This window comes from Xiphias gladius, chromosome 23 (assembly GCF_016859285.1).
Source record: "Xiphias gladius isolate SHS-SW01 ecotype Sanya breed wild chromosome 23, ASM1685928v1, whole genome shotgun sequence".
NCBI classification, from domain to species: domain Eukaryota; kingdom Metazoa; phylum Chordata; class Actinopteri; order Istiophoriformes; family Xiphiidae; genus Xiphias; species Xiphias gladius.
The window spans coordinates 15,537,347-15,554,725 of record NC_053422.1 but is presented as its reverse complement, the minus strand read 5'-3'; the positions used below and the strand labels follow the sequence as shown (position 1 = coordinate 15,554,725).

Sequence of the window (17,379 nt, the reverse complement as noted above, 5' to 3'; positions counted from 1 at the left end):
CAGTCTCGTTCGCCTATTAGCGATGTATTTAATCACGTTAACAAATTAATCAATTTAAATTAAATTGGAATTTAATGTGACAATAGCCTTAGTAAAAGTAATACTGTGGTAATTTGGAAAACAGCTATTGTAGGATAGTGTCAAGTTTTTTTCGATGAATGATTTTATATATCTAAGCTAAAACGTTATCAATTCCATGTTGCATTTCTTAATTTTAGAATAGAAATTTTCATATTCAGTTTAAATGTCCAGGTTCAAGGAAATTAAGGTTTCATAATTATTTTTTTGTCCAACTTTACATCATTTTATTTATCTATTCCAACTTTAATAAACTACAATCTTCTGTCTTGTTTGCAGCAATTATGCTATATTGTTGCCTTTTCTAATAGATAAAAAAAAATCTGCTCTTAAATTCAGGCTACGTGGCCTGCATTTTCCAATTGTCTGTTGCTAGCATTTTTATGGCTTGCATATACTGAACTTACTTAACTTTATAATGAACCTCCATTTCAATTTTCCTTTGATGGAGAGCTGGGCTTGGGGAAAAACCACTCTGGAAACTATGCCCCCCTGCGGATACAGATAGCATCGCTATAAATAACAGCTGCTTGATCCACCACTTTGTTTCCACATGAGGAGCTCTCAGTGAAAGCATGTGGCAGATTTTTTTTCCCCAAATGTTAATAAGAATACATCTACCCAACACTTTTTTCATGGATTATGTAAGTTTTTTTGCACAGACATTACATGTTCCTCCTCATGGTATTCCGTTTGCATTGTGCTCTCAAACTTTTAAAATGAGGATGAAGTACATACTTGCCTGTCAGTGGAAGTGGAGTCACTGAAAAGTTTTTCTCTGTGTGTGTGTGAGGGAGAGAGAGAAAGAGAAAGAGAGAGAGCGAGCTGTGTCCATCCCTGTGTTCCAATGAGAGGGAAGGACTCCGTGGCCTCTCCCCGCCCATGTGGGGAGTGAGCCGGAGGAGACAGAGCAGAGAGTTTCGGTGGAGACGGAAAATACTGTGATTTTCGTCCTCGTTTTTTCTTTAAAGTTGGCCGCCATGATCACATCAAAACTTCCCATCGCTCTGTTTTTAAAACGGAAATGTTCACCGTCGAGCCCGATAGCCTCGTGTTAATGCCACTATGGATACGTTACGGTGAAAAAAGAAGTTAGAAACTTTCCCATTCCCCGATCCTCGGAGCACAGCACAATGGACTCCAGACAGAGGAAGCGCTCCGGAGGAGGGAGGTTTTGGAGGATTTGGTTTTATCTAGCTTGCCTCTCCTGTGCGTCCGCTCAGCTCAGCTATTCCGTGTCGGAGGAGCTAAGCCCGGGCTCTGTCGTCGGGAATATCGCAAAAGATTTGAGTCTTACTGCTCAGCGGATTGATCAGAGGAGGTTGCGGGTGGTCTCGGAGTCCACAGCGCAGTACTTCGAGGTAAAGCAGGCGACCGGTGAATTGGTTATTAAACAAAATATTGACAGGGAGCAAATGTGCGAATTAAGTTCAGCGTGTTCACTCCACCTTCAAATACTTCTGGAGGATCCTTTAGAAATTCATCGTGTCGTGGTGGACATTCTGGATGTGAATGACAATGCACCCCAGTTTTCAACCAGCAACATTTCCTTGGAGATATCAGAGGCGGCCGCGCCGGGCACAAGGTTCCGTTTGGAGAGCGCACACGACCCAGACGTGGGTATCAACTCGTTACGCACTTACCATCTTGCAGCAAATGACTTCTTTACTTTGAATGTGGAAAGTAAAAGTGACGGAAGCAAGTTTCCAGAACTAGTGGTGGATAAACCTTTGGACAGGGAAGCGCAGGCCAAGTTTCGCCTGTTGCTCACTGCTGTAGATGGGGGTCAGCCGGAGAAATCTGGCTCAACAGTTATGCTCATTAAAATTCTGGATGTAAATGACAATGCGCCCGTCTTTGACGAACCGGTAAAGAAAGTTAGGCTATTAGAAAATGTTGCACAGGGCACTTTAGTAACGAAACTGAACGCGACTGACGCTGATTCGGGTAACAACGGAGAAATATCTTTCCTGTTTAGTAAATATACACCGGAACGGGTTCTCAGACTCTTTAGTGTGGATTCAAAAACTGGGGAGATCCGTGTGAAGGGTGATGTGGATTACGAGAAAGCCACTGCATACCACATCACAGTGCAGGCCAGAGATGGTGGCTCTCCCGCTATGGAGGGCTCCTGTAACGTCATAGTGGACATCATTGATGTGAATGACAACGCACCAGAGGTGACACTGACATCACTGACCAGTCCAATCAAAGAGGACTCGGCACCAGAGACAGTGATAGCGCTCATAAGTGCACGGGACCTGGACTCTGGTGTGAATGGGGAGGTTACATTAACTGTCCAACCAGGTTTGCCATTCAAGCTTAATTCAGCGTTTGGCATGCATTACAGCCTCATCACTGCTGGCAACCTGGACCGTGAGACTGTCCCAGAGTACACAGTGGTCATCAGGGCAACTGATGCTGGCTCCCCTCGCCTTTCATCACAAACTACCTTTGTGGTGAAGCTCTCTGATGTAAATGACAATGCTCCCACCTTTTCTCAGCCTTCATACTCTGTGGACATCCCAGAGAACAATGCTCCCAGTGCCCCCATTGCTGCTGTTTCAGCCACTGACCCAGACCTCGGAGACAATGCTCGCATCTCCTACTCCATTCTTTCCAGCATGGTCCAGGGCTCACCCATTTCTTCTTATGTCTACATTAACCCAGAGAGTGGCCACATCTACAGCATGCGCTCTCTGGATCATGAACAGCTTAAAGCTTTCCGTATTGAGGTGCAGGCCCGGGATGCTGGGGTGCCCCCACGGACAGCCAATGTCACTCTGCATGTGTTTGTGGTGGATGTGAATGACAATGCACCAGTGATTGTTCACCCCTCCTACCCAAAAGACAAAGGATTACAGCTCTCTGTGCCCCCATCTGCCGGCCCAGGGCACCTCATAAATAAACTTGTAGGGGTGGACGCAGACAGTGGGCACAATGCATGGCTATTTTACTCCATCGCCCCTGGACCAAATGCTGGCATGTTCCGTATTGGGGCACACACCGGGGAGCTCCGCACAGCCCGTAAGTGGGCTGAAGAGGAAGGGGGCTCAGTTTATGACATTGTGATCATCATTCAGGACAATGGTGAGCCGCCAAAGTCCAGTTCTGTGAACATTACAGTAACTGTGGAAGAGAAGGGCACGGCAAACGAGGCTCCAGCAAGGCCTCAACTCATACCCTTCTACCACCGTACTGGGATGTCGGACATCACCCTGTACCTCATCATCTCTCTAGCCTGTGTATCAGCTGTTTCCTTTATAACCTTTGTCGTTCTCATGGTACGCTGCCTAAGGCACCGTGGCCCAGGGCTGGGAGGGTCTGACTGCTGCTGCTACGGTCGCCACAGATCTAGCCGCTACCATCAGAGGCCCAGCAAGGACTTGCACCTGCAGCTCAACACTGATGGACCCATACGCTACATGGAGGTTGTGGGAGGCCCCCAAGAGCCACACACTAGGACTTACAGGCCCTGCTACTCAACCATATCCAGCCGAAGTGACTTTGTATTTATGAAGACACCCATGCTGTGTCACAACAACACACTCAACATGACAATCAGCAGGAAGCACCTTATGAACTCAGCCAGTGAGGTGAGGGCTTAAGCGGGAGAGCCGGGATTGTATTGATGGAATATGCCATGGTAGGATAAGACCATTACAGGTGTTCTAGTATGGATGTATGGGTTTTTGGAAATGCATAAGTGTCTAAAAACATATTTTTCATATGTAGTTTTGATGTTGTACTGGTATAACTGTAAAGGGAAGGTTAGTAATGTAGTTGTGTTGCTTTGACTCCTGAGAGTAGAGGAATAACCTGGATTTCCTCAGTCACGTAGCTCTGCAATATTTTATCAAAACCACTCTTGTTTTAGCAGGAATAACCCTCTTTCTACATGGTAAAAAAAGCTCTTACAGCTTTGTTCCCCTACTAAACATGTTTGGTTAGAGTGAAGAACAGTTTAATATTTAATCTGACACAAAGCTAGGAAATGTGTTTACTATCTGTGACTTTCAGTAACTAAACCGGCAGAGAACTTTTCTTTATGGATAAGAAAGATGCAGATAGAGAGAAAGAAGCCGAAAGAAGGTAGCTGAAGATAGCCGAAGAAATGGCAAAGGAAGGGGAAAAGGGGAGACGTAAGTGCCTCTAACAGATGAAGAGGAGGAGATAAACAGATGAAAATAAGTCCTGCAGAGTTGAATGGTTGGGACACAGAGGGGGGCAGGATGACAGAGGAAGAGATTTTTTTTTTTTTTTTTTGGGGGGGGTAAGGAGAGGAAAAGGGCCAAGGAAATAAAATGGTAAGAGGGGTGGGGGGGAGTCAAAGAATAAAGCAGTAGCTGAAAAACAGGAATTCGTGGGGTCAGTGGCCTGACCCCTGACTTCCTGTTGTCCTCTGAACTTTTGGTGATTGGTTCCAGGACTCTGCATCACATGAGTGAGGCTGTTCTTGCTGTGTGAATTCTGTGCAGCCATTTCTAATTTTCATCTTTAGATCCTGCTTTGCATGTGTTCAGAGTTGGTTGTGAAGGAAGGCTAAACAGATAATAGACACATGCATAGACAACCCATTTAGCGCTTTAATGTGAGTCAGGGATAGAAAATGGCTGACAGTGCTCTCATCAGATCGAGTCATTTTGGGGGAATTCAATGAAGAAAAGTTAGTTTCTCATCAATAATCCATCCATCCTCAGTCATGTCATGTTTAATATAGAGTTGATGATTCAAGGTAATTATTATTCCTGTGGTGTTTTGATGGTATCTATTTCTTCTCCACACAACGGGACCCTTTAATATCATTTAATTCTCCTGTTTCTCAAGAGTCTGTATTACGCAGACTCTCTCTCTCTCTCTCTGTGCTGAATTAGATTGTCCCTGAGGTCAGCAGAGTACCATCTGCCTCCCTGCTCTAGTGACACGTGTGCAATGCGGACAACAGAGAAAAAGAGGTAGAGGGATAGATAAAGGGAGAGGAAGGATGGCTTTACGCACGTGTCACAGCAACAGCCGGCACAGGCTATGATGGCTGTAGAACAGCAGCTATCTCTGTGGGTGTTAATGGGCTTGTGCGTGAGTTTGTGTAAAAAGCATCAGGCACGAGGAGCCCTCGAGTAGTGTGTAATTTTAGCAGGACCCTGGGGCCTTAGTGCCTTCCTACTGTCCTTCTTTGTATCTTCTATTTATTTGCAGTGTGCAGTGTTTTGGCACAGTCTGTTTAACCGTGTGTTAACACAGAGAGCTGGGAAATGCCATGTAATCTGATATGATGAGTCTGACTCACCTAGTCAGTAGCATGTTATCAGTTGCTTCTCTGATCTTTTCAATTTATCCCTTTTCTCATGATCTGAACATTCTCACGACCATGAGTTAGTTTTTCGGGCTTTTGAGTCTGTAGGAATTTATAAGGGTTGGCACATGCACGGAGTTAGGCCAAGTGTTTTGTACATAAACTTTTTTATGGCAGATAAAGCTGCACATGCAACAAACAGGCTCATGTGATTCAGTGAAACTGTCCTGAAGCGTTTTGTCAGTTGAGCCATGGTGTTTAAGAGAAAAGAATATTAAAATCAAGCACTACACATTGTGCTTTTCTCTTGTGTCAGTGCTAAGGTTTGCCCTTATGGTGAGTTAACGTAATGGATCCAGCGTTTTAGAGGTTAAACATCCTGATTTCCACTGGCCTAATCATTGCCTAGCATTAAAGAACACTGTCTTTCTCAAAAATGTAAGATAGCTGGGAAATGGCACGGGGGGGTGAATGTATCTGCCTTTATGTGCTGAAGGTTGCGCGTGTGTGTGCGTGTGTGTGCGTGTGTGTGCGTGTGTGTGCGTGTGTGTGTGTGTGTGCGTGCTAAAGATGATCAGAGCAACCGAACAGAAAACTTCCTCTTTTCAGACAGAGCACCCAGTGCAGTCCAGCCATGGTACTTTTAACACCAATACAATTTGTGTACAATTTGTGTTCGTGTTAGCAAAGTGGATCTTCTACAGAGAGCAGCAGGTGGACCAAGTGATATTATATGGATTTTCCTTTGTACACCTGGACAAATATTTGTGTATCATGATAAAGAAGTGGTTAACTAGTAGACCTGATGTTCTAGCAAAGTTAACAATCACATGCTTACGAACATGCTGGATGGAGTCCAGATGTGCTAATGTGCTGATCAGTCCAGCTTATACCCCCTGATGAATCCAGTGCTCACAAATTGAATATCCATCTCATCTCTGAAGATGATAGGGCTTCAGCTGACACACATTATGGTGTAGCTAAGAGGCTCAGTCAGGTGGTAATTCACCTCAAAGCTCCTTGGTTCAACTTCAAGATGTCAGGGAAGCAGACTGACAGTGTGTAAAGCTTCCAGGCTGGTAGGAAAGTCCTTCTATTGGATGAGAATTGAGGCCCACAGAACTATAAGCCCTTCATCTTTCTTCGTTGGCCGAGCATGCCTGGTAGTCTGTCTGACCTTCTCTCTCCCTCTCTCCTGCCTTCAAATTTGACTCTCATTGTGATTTAAAAAAAAAAAAATCTTGGCATGTTGAAAATTTTCACCTCATCTTTCTTTAGAGATCAACTCACTTCAGAGACGATGTAATAATGAAACAAGCACAGCTGAAGATGCTCAAATAATTGGAGCTAAAGTCAATTAGATTTTGATCCCTGCATGCCATTAAACCTGGCTCGAGATTTGTTTTCCTGGCAACTGTTGTTGTCTAAACCATCTTAACTTAAGAAGTCAGCAACTCTTATCTGTTTGTGGTTCATTTAATTGTCTGAAAAAAAAACCCTCAGTTTGAGTTCTTACTTGAGCAGAACAGATTTACATTCCTATGAATATTACCTGTCTTTTTGTGATATGTATGTGCAGCCAGGCTTTCCATAATGAAGCATAAAGAATAACAGTACATAGGCTGTTTAACTTAAGCAAGCAGTGGGGCCCAATATTCCAACACAGAGCTTTATTCCAAATGCATGGAGGGGGATCTGACCTTGGAAATGACAAGTCTGTGTCTGTGAATGTGTGTCTGATGGAAACGGGTCACGCAGCTGGAAAACTGGGCCTCTCTGTGGATTTCTGCATCCACTCAGTGCTGATCTTTTTCTCTACCTACCAGTACTCCGATAGACTTAAGTGCCCACGCACATACTCATCTCTGACTCAATTTTTAGACTCTAAACATTGACCAAGTTCTGCTCTGAAGGAGGATAAGAGTCCAAATACGTCCTCCTCTTCTCTTCGTCATCTACTATGGTTTAATGTTGTAATAATAACAACTCGTGAGTTCTGGCATTGCAGTATGTTATGAGGACAAGGGCAAACAGACTTGTCTTCTCTTCTCTTCCAACTCTATTTTTTTCTTTCCCATGTTTTAAAGACTTGACGAATTGTGTTGGGCAATCATTAAGATGAAACGGACTCTTTTGTAGACAACACTGAAATTTAATCCAGTGACAGCTATTTTCACTCAACACTACATACATTATAGGGTTATTCAATAATTATATTGTGTTACTGAATGAACACTGGTTGCTATACAACTCCTTTATTTCCTTACATTCACATTCCCTCTAGCTCTCTGTAGTGTCCTTCACAGGTCCTCAGAAGACCATTCAATGAACCACAGTACTTTCTTTCACTTCCCCTATTTAAGCTGCTGTTGAGTTTTCTGTAATTCCCTTTTTGAGGGGTAGAAGTCACTTGTTTTGTCTGCATGGATGCTGAACACTATTTCCCATTTCACTTGTTTCAACAATCCGCATTTGCCTGTTTGTCTGGGGGTTATTTTGTGCTTTCAATCAGTTACCCTTCATTGGTGCATTTGCTCCTTATTTACCTATATTCTAATAGATGCGCCAGCCATGATAGTTGCCAATTTACTCCACAGTACTTCTCCTTTCGCATAGGTATTTTTTTAGGGATTTTCTCTTTGTGTTTTCTCTCCTGCTCTCTTGCTTCTTTCAATGCTTCCCTTGGGTAAAATAGCTCTTTTAATAATTCAGCACATCATCCTGCTGGCCTCTCTCTCCGGGGAGCTCTTGTGTCGATTAGGCGGCAGAATCTGGAGCCAAGCCAAGGATCTATTCACTGCATCACTGCACAACAAGAGAGCCTGAGAGAGAGGGAACGAGCCAGAGAGATGGAAAAGACATGGTGACATGGCCAGTGAGGTAGAGATGGACAAGAGTGCAATGGGCTTGAAGACATTAATAGAGAGTAGGAGAGACATATAGAAATGAAAGGATTTTATCACTTCTGATCCACCATCATAGCCTTATCTCCATGATATTTTGGTATCAAAATAACAAACAGGACTGTCTTTCAGGGACTCTCTCTGCCTTCTGTACCTATTGAAACAATTTTTATAAGAGCCCTGTAGTTACTCAGTTAACAGTGTGGGACGACAACCATCCGTCTCTTAAAAAGTCTTGTCAGTGCAAGTCACTGTTAAGGGGGGAGTGTCATAGTTTTGTTTTGCCTGCATTTTTTCACTTATGATCTGTTAAATTCTGTATTTTAGACTGATCTTTATGTATATGGTCATCCAGTGAGAGAATCCCCTTTAGATGCAACTCCTCTGGACGTCTAATTCCTCTTTTGGCTGCACTGAGCAGCTGCATTTTTCTGATTCATTACATTGTTATATAGCTGATTGCCCAGTTATTTGATCAAGTATTTCTCTTTTTGACACTACCAGCATTTTGTTTTTAGTTGAGTCGTGTTTTTTAAGTATAGCCCCACTTCGTGCGTGTGTGTGTGTTAGTCTGTGTATGTGTGTGTGCTCCTCTGCAGCGTTTTATGCTGCACAGCTCTTGGAACAACATGGATGCCTGAGTACACAGATATTTGTTGCCATTAGTAACCCTTTGTTGAGCCTTAATGAGAAAATAAAGAGGTTTTCAAAATCACAGACTGACACACAAAAGGATACACGCAGACATAAACGCCATCATACACAGATGTGTCAGCTGCAGAGCAACATCTTATGAACCAATTGGTGCACCTCGAAGATGTTGTTGCAGTGAAACATAGGTTTCATGTTCCATTTTCTGTTCTCTTCACAGCAAAAGCCCCCCAACAATGACTGGCGCTTCACACAGGGACAGAGACCTGGACCTAGCGGGTGAGTAAACTGACACAACCACAAACACTGATAAAATGCCCAGTAATGTCAAGGACAAGTTGTAGTGCTGCACAAGGGCAGTTTATTGTAAAGGCAGAGAGAGTGTTGAAGGGGGAGGAATGAAAAAATAGGGAGATTGTAGAAAATGCTGTAGCCATAAGAACTCACTGCCTGCAGGGTGCTGATTTTGAAGTACTGATGACAATGAAATCATAATTCAACATCTAAATCTGACTTTGAATTACATTGTACAGGTGATTTAATTTACGGTTGCCTTTTAGTGCATTATTCTGCTCTGTGAGTTCAGATTCCAGATTTATACTCCTTAATGAGCATCTCTGCCTGTTTCCAGGCTGCTTTATAAAATGGCTGCCACAGCTCTCACTCCTCCTCCCCCTCCCCCCCCGTTCCTCTCCTCTCTGTGCTCTCTGAGCCTGTGCACCATCACTCAGTACTACTGATTAGGGACAGGGACCAGAGCTAGGTAGGGGGATGGGATGCCGTATTTATCCTTCTTGCTCTCCCTTCATTTTCTGCCATCTGAGGGGTCGTTGTACTGACTGGAATTCAATTTTTGACATCAGCAACTTACCCATTAAATGAAAACAGACAAGCTGTGTTTCTCTGTTTCAGTTGTGTGTTTTAGTGCGAGTGTTTGTTCCTATTTGCCTATGTCACATGGGCTAAAATGGAGTGCCTGCAGTAGCAGTTTTCACAACAATGATTGCACAACACCTTCTATGATTCAAGGCTTCTCCCTGAAACATACCAGCTGGGGCAAAAAACCCCATTGAGCCAAGTCAGGAAAATGTTAGACACACACAAGGCCACGCCACTGCAGTTTTAGAAGACCAATGGGATTATGGATACATTGGACATAATTCATGTTTGTGGTCAATAAAAATAAAATCAACCTGCCATCTCTGGTGTTTTTAAATGGATTTTACAGACTCAGCATATTTTCCACTGCGATCTATAGCACAATATCTCGGCATTCTCCTTTTTTTTTTTTTTTTACGCTAACCCCAACCTCCACTCAAATACGAAATGGTTCTTTCAGACTGTATAACTTGTTGTGTTTTTAGTCCCCACATGCCATACGGTACACACATACGATGGACGCCGAAGAGTGGGACAAGGTACCGATTTAGACACAGACATTGTATGGTCCCTTTCTGTCCTTATTAGCTGATCAGGGTTTAGTTTTATGAAGTCACTGTTGATTGGAAGGAGGGAGCTGATCAGGTGATAAGGGCAGACAGTGGCAAAAGTCCTCTAGGTAGTGCACTGCAGTTGAGTGCTGTGCTGTGTGTAGATGTACCTAACCCATAGCTTCTGTTAGTCTCCCTAAAAGTTTGATGGGGTTTGTTGATCGATGTGCATAGGCCACAATGCCTGCTGTGGCGTAGAAAGGATTTTGACACTTTTGAGTTTGCGTGCAGTGTTTTGTAGATTTGCTATGCCTTGTATGTGTGCTATACATATAGTCATTATAGTCTTAGAGCTCCTGTTTTTTCTCCTTCCAGGGGACTGGCTTACCATACAGTGTTGCCTTTGATGTGCGTCTGTGATGGTTGTAGCTCAACATCACCACATGTGGCTTTTTCATGTGATTTATCAGCTGGATGACAAAAGATAGAGATGATGAAAACAGCTGTTTCACGATTGATTTCTTTAAAACGCCTGTTGAAGGGTGAAAAGTTCCTTAATGGAGAAACAGTACTCTACATTCAACTCTTGAGGTCAAAATGTAGATGAGACAGATGTCAGCATGTACACCTCATGACTGGTTATATCAGCTTAAATTAATTTTTAAATTATTGTCTGCAAGGTTCTCTGCAAAACAACAAGGAGAGTCATCCTTGGAGATAAGACATGTCTCATAAGGTTCCAGAGGAAAAGTGATACCAATGTCTGGCAAACCAAGGACGTCCCTCTGGACCACAGTTCACAACCTTGCCCACAGGAAGTGATATTCCTGACCACAGGAAACACTTAACACAACCAAGGGATGTGATAAGCACAGAGAGATGCTTATTTGGCACAAATGAAGCATTCCCTTTTATCTAAAGTGAGGTGAAGAGGCACAAAATGGCTGCTTTGGCTTTTCTGGCCTTGCTCTTACCAGGCCTGTTTGTCATTGGCTGCCTGGCAAAGGACGTACATGTTTCTTTCCCTCAATCTGTCTCTGGCACAGGAGTGAAAACCACTTTAGAGTTTTGGCAGTGCAATCTGGCAACCTGCTCTTGAACAGTTTTTGTGTCAGAATTCCTCTTTCACTTTTCCCCCTAATTGTGTCCTTTTAATTCCCCTGAGCAGGCCAATTTGTCAGAGTTTTTTAGTTGGTTTTGAAAAAAATGGAGAGCTTTGCTCTTTACATCCCATGTGTTTAAAAAATTATCGCTATACATACAGTCTTGTGTTACTACAGCCTTTATTTGTTAGAAGTAGGACTTGAGACTTCAGTGTCATTGTGATCCCTGAAGTGTCAATGACTGTCCTGTTTGGAGTTGTACACTCCACCAGAACCTGTTACCCATTTCCACGTGGATAAATGATCATGTACAAAATGCCCTCAGGTGGTTTGTTATTGCCCAAAACAGTTAAATAACCAATGTTATCACACACACACACACACACACACAATTCAGCACATTCAGAAAGTAGTTAAAACCATTTATGTTATTTTTGCTCTGGCACAACTGAACTGGCGGCATCTATGTTGTACTAGTAGCGTGAAGATAACGTACTGCAGTTTCATTGCCAACTAAAGCCACCATCAGAAAATCCAAAGTTAGAGGTTTTTCAGCACTTTGGGAACAGGGAGCAGGGCCGAGATTAAAGCACTGCCACCTAGTTGTCAGTTGTGGAGTTTGTGTTGTTGTGTCACAAGTGTGGGAATGGAAATGGAAATAAGTGGGTGAGCATAATAGATCAAAGGGTCTGCTTTCTCCTTTGTTGCCCCCACATGCAAATTGTAGACTTAAAATGAATAAGCCTTTTGAAGGTGAAGATTGCCCAGATGGAAATGTTCAGTGCTCACTGGGCACTGCAATTGTCACTGTGAGGACAGCTATTTCCTTTAAAGGTGGGATCATTAAATATTTAATCAGATTTACTAGACGGCACAGTGCTCATGGTCATACCGGAGAGAGTGTGAATGTTGTACATTGTTTACTGCATATGCCAACATGCTCATGACTGTGTCTCTGTGCAGACAAACTTGTACATTCCTTAACAAGAGTGAGTTTTTGGAGTGCGCGTTTGTTTGCGACACACCCTGTTTTGTAAACTAAACATCTTCCTTGTTATCCTCGCTCACTTCTCCTCAGGCTGTGTACTTCACCTTCAGCTGCTTTGCCTTTACATCATAAACCACCAACTGTCAAAACAATGAGCTAAACACACACACACACACACACACTGTAGAGGACAAACCAATAGTTACTTACATTTGTTCGTTTCTCGTTTTTGCTACAGGGCAACTGGGGGACCTGAGGTTGCCATGGGAACTGGCCCCTGGCCCCAGCCCCCTACTGAAGCTGAGCAGCTCCAGGCCCTGATGGCTGCAGCTAACGGTGAGTCCTATACCTCGTTACCTTCTTCCTCCCTCCAATCAATTCATCTTCTCTTTTTCAAAATCCATTTCTATCTTTTTATCAGTTTAGCCAGTGTGCATGGGCAGTGATGGTTTATTTAGGTTCATGTCTTTTTGGGGGACAACTAGCCACTTACTCATGGATAGACCCCTCTATCTCCACATTGATGTTTCCATATAGTGGCTGTGATCATTGAAGCATCGAGAGGAGGCCTCAGGTGATTTTCAGACAGTGAACGTAGCTACCTGCAGTTCTTCAGATAAACATAACAGTTCATGTGTTGAATTCAATAACATGACAGAGATGAGTGTTTCCACTGTAACCCACTGATCACATGCACAGTGTTTTATCGTAAGCAGGAGGCCATTGAGCTACAACACTTAAGTAATATGCAACCTTCAGGCTCCTACACAACTAAAGATTCCTATATTCCACGACACATATCCTCCTTCTCTGCTCTTTCAGTGACTGCCCAACCTGCACTGAGGGGACACACACACACAATGACTCATCTTTGGGCTGTTACTGTAGAAGCTTTAGTAATCACATGGAAAAATACACATAAAATTGGCTTTGAAAGCAGGCACCGAATTATAGTGACAGGAAAACACAAAATAACACAGAAATGGTGACGGGACAAACTCGAGATTTATTTAAGATTTATTGCCAAATAGAGTCGAGTCATTGTTTCCACTGTTATTTTAACCATTGACACATCACGTACACACCCTCCTCTCCTCTTGGACACTGCACTGGACGTTTTCCATGGGCATGAACAGAGAGAGAAAATGCTCTGTCTTGGGCTGAGTGGTAAACTGCATGTTAGCACAAAGTTAGACAGAATGAACAGCCAGTGCTATCAGGAAGGAAAGAGCAAACAGTGAATGTGATAAATACTTAAGGTCGTCTCTCCGCTATACTTAATGTCACTGTGTCGATCAGGATGATGCAGGAGAAATTCTGCAGTCGATTAAAGCACTATATGAGAGCAGGAAGAGTATTTAAAGAAACTATGTTTTCAGTATAAAGCCAGTGCAGTCAGCTTGGCAGTTTTTGTGTACATGTGTATATTTATATAGGCTGAGAGGAACTACGGGATGGGGGAGGGAGGGTTTGTGTCTGGCTCTGCAATGCAGGGGCTGTGGGAGAATTATGAGCTGAGCTGCTACGTCATTCTCACACAGACTCAGGGCATGCGTGACAGAAAACCAGAAACCCGAGGGAGTATGCTGGGGAGACGATTTCATCATTCTTGTTAAAAAATAAATAAATAAATAAATAAAGTTAAATTTGCACACCATGAACCATTTTGTAACATCTCTTCTGCCTCTTTTGTTCATATTTTTTTCCTACTCATGCCATCATTTTTTAGTTTGGCTTACTGCATCCTCATATTTTGTCTGAGCACGTTTGAATTAAATCTAATGTTCACCCTGAATCTCCCTTTAATCAAGTACCTTATTCCTTTATAGAAGTTTTAAAAGTAATACGTTTTATCTCCATTTATGATCTGTTTTCATTTCACCACCTCTGTGTAACACTGTCACACTAAAAACCTTCAGATTCCTGTTGTCTAACAAGTTTCATCCCTCTCTCCCTCTCCTTCCTCACCCCTTATTCCCCCACTCTGTCTCTCTTCCCCCCAGAAGTAAGCGAGGCTACAGCCACCCTGGGGCCTGGCACCATGGGCCTTAGCACCCGCTACAGCCCCCAGTTCACTCTGCAGCACGTGCCAGATTACCGCCAGAATGTCTACATCCCTGGCAGCACGGCAACCCTCACCTCCAACCCCCAGCAGCAGCAGGCCACGGCCCAGCAGGCCACCCAGCAGGCGCTGCCCCCGCCCCAGGCCTCAGCCCAGCCGGAACCCCCCAAGGCCGCCCAGACCCCTGCCTCCAAGAAGAAGTCCACTAAGAAGGAGAAGAAGTAGACCTGGACGGAGAGAGGTGGAGCAATGATAAACCCGGCCTGATCTGATGAGAAATTCAACCCCCCATATCCCCCCATTAGGTATCTGACTGCTCTGCTGTCACTCATGCTAGCCACGGTCTAAATATTGACAGCAAATCAATTTTTGGCCGCATGGACAATGTTGATGGTTCTCTGAAAGAGTGTCTTCTGAGAATCTGAATGTGTTGAAGGCTGTTGCTGGTGTTGATAACCCGTGCTGTTCTAAAGGTCTAGTATTGCTCATGTAGTCATTGTTGGTAGATATTTTTGGCAGGGTATGGGGGGTTATTGTGTTTTTTTTTTTTGGTTTTTCTGTTTTTTGGCAAAATCAAATGAACTTGGACAAAGAGATTCAGTGTAACGAACCTTGCTGGGATGACAAGGCCATACGCAGTGATGTATTAAGAGATGAAATGTTAATGTCTTTCATGTTGGATTTATTGTCTCTTTCCCTGAGTTGGAAAGTCAGCTATTTTAAAGTATGCTAGTTGCCATCCATTAGATTCCTATATAGGGTCAGCCTTGCAGGGTCTTAAAGCTTAAGTCCTGTGGATATAAGGCTGTTGTCTGACAGGTATTACAAACTCTTCTGCATGCTCTTTAAGGTTCAAACCACATATACTAGTTTAGAGTCGCAAACTATGCATTGCAAAAGCAAAGAGGAGGACATCCTGAATCTATTATCCTCCCTCCAATTGCAGGTCAACATAATGCACATGTAGCATTTATTTGACACAAAATGAAAATTACTTTTGTAATCATAGTTTAAAGGGGTAGGATTTTAATCTCCTGTTATTTTTATGACCTGAGCATACAGCCAGAGGTAGGGCTGGCAGAGGTCGGAGCAGCATGGCATTGTGTCGTGGTGTCACGAGCCATGCTGTCCATGCAGGTGGTATAGCAGCAGGGACTGGCTTCTTGTATAACATCTCCAGATGGGCACAGACGTGTCCTGCACTCTCTTCCGTCCCCTCTTCATACCCAGCTTGTGTCCTCCCCTCACTCACTGCCCCACGTTGAGAGCCAAACAAAGAGAAATGCACTGTTCGTACTCTGAAGATGAGATGATGTAGGGGTAGTAAATCACTTCGGACTTTAGGGAAACACGTAGATGTGGTAAACTTAAGTGCTTAGGAGTTTCTAGACACTTTGCAGGCCTCTAGGGCCTCTACGGAGTACCTCCCTCACTATCCTGAAGTGCTGAAGAAACTTAGTGATGTGACACAGTAACATGTTTTTTTTTTCTTTGGGAGATAATGATTCGATAGCATAGAGAAGCTGTTTGTGTAAGAAATGAAGTCTTTACTTTGCCGTCCATCTGCCCGTCAGGCCCCTGGCCAGATACAACTGCATGAGAAAAGGCAGCTTGCAGGCTGGGTCAGGGGGAGTGGAGGGGTTGTGGTGAAGGGTACACAGACTGAGGTGGCACCATTACATCAACCAGGGGGGTGGGGAACAACTTTGGCTCTACCCACTGAATGTACAGAGGAACCACTGTTGACCCCCCCACCCCCTAAACTTTCTCTAATGCACTGACCCAGGTAGAGGTCAACAGCCAAGCACAGCTGTCCCTGTTGGTGAGGAGATGCCACTCGAGAGCCCTTTGAAATATCCTCTTCCAATGAAATCAGTGGGAAACCTCAGCCTCTCAACCCCTCACCTCTCCCCTCCAGTCTCTGGTCCTGTGAAGCTCTTCCCCACTGTAAATAAACACAAGTCCTGTCGATGGTATGAGCCAGTTGTTTGTATAGTAGGGACCACGTCCAACATTTTCAAAATAAAAGTCCCTCTTCGCAAGGCGTGGCTTACTACTGGAATGTGTTGCATTTTGTTTTTCAAGAAAAATAAGAAAACAACAGTTTAAAAAAATCAATAATGAATAAAAATTTGAGATGTTCTTCAACAGTTTGTGTTGCAATGTAGTAACTAAGCACCATGGAAGCCAACTAACTCTTCAGTGTAAATAAATGAATTAAAGATAACTTTAGATAAGCAAACAAAGTGACACACGTAGACTAGTTAACTTGTGATATGTGTTGCGCATATTTTTGTGTTCATTTTTCTCTCTACTATCTTTTATCACCCTGTAAAGGAACAAAAAAAAAAAAAAATGGAAATGTTTCTATCCTTCTGTAACCTCTTAATGTTCTTTTCCGGTGATTTTATCTTGTGCATTTGTGAAAGAATGCCTCTCATTCTCTTTCTGTCCATATGAACAAATGATTATAAATATTATATATGTGTAAGTCCGTCTGCTGCTGAATTAATACTGCTCTATCCTGCTGTATTATCTTTCTTATCAAATGCTTAGCCCCCACGCTATACCCCTGTGTTACTCTTATTTTTATGCTAATATTTATATTGCTGTTTTATTTTCTCTTGAACACTGACATTTCAAATAAAAAGATTCTGAAATCATTTAAAAAAAAAAGATTGTCTTTGTCATTTGTTTTATGCTTATGTGTGAATTTTTCCTTTATTAACTTAAAAAGGCTACTGCTTTTTAGTGAGTATTTGCACTGCAGGTAAGGCTCACCTGTGAAAAGCATAACATGCTGTAAATGGGAGTAATGAATTGAGGCACTTTATTGCATTGCTACTTCTGGTGATAAAATAAGCCACTACT

General features: G+C 43.2%; 1 protein-coding gene across 16 annotated transcripts in view; it reads left to right on the top strand.

The window, feature by feature from the left end:
* The window catches only part of LOC120785775 (protocadherin gamma-C5-like), a 230,444-nt gene extending 213,269 nt beyond the window's left edge, over positions 1 to 17,175 (top strand). For 8 of the 16 annotated variants that reach the window (XM_040120694.1, XM_040120696.1, XM_040120697.1 and 5 more), the window contains exons 2-5: positions 9,146 to 9,204; positions 10,290 to 10,343; positions 12,685 to 12,782; positions 14,450 to 17,175. In XM_040120694.1, coding sequence (XP_039976628.1) covers positions 9,146 to 9,204; positions 10,290 to 10,343; positions 12,685 to 12,782; positions 14,450 to 14,733 — 495 coding nt within the window. In that variant the 3' untranslated portion in view covers positions 14,734 to 17,175. Of the gene's footprint in view, positions 1 to 931; positions 3,725 to 9,145; positions 9,205 to 10,289; positions 10,344 to 12,684; positions 12,783 to 14,449 lie in introns of those variants that run through there. The other 8 variants (XM_040120698.1, XM_040120703.1, XM_040120704.1 and 5 more) reach the window with 6 other exon arrangements.
* The last annotated feature ends 204 nt before the right edge of the window (positions 17,176 to 17,379 follow it).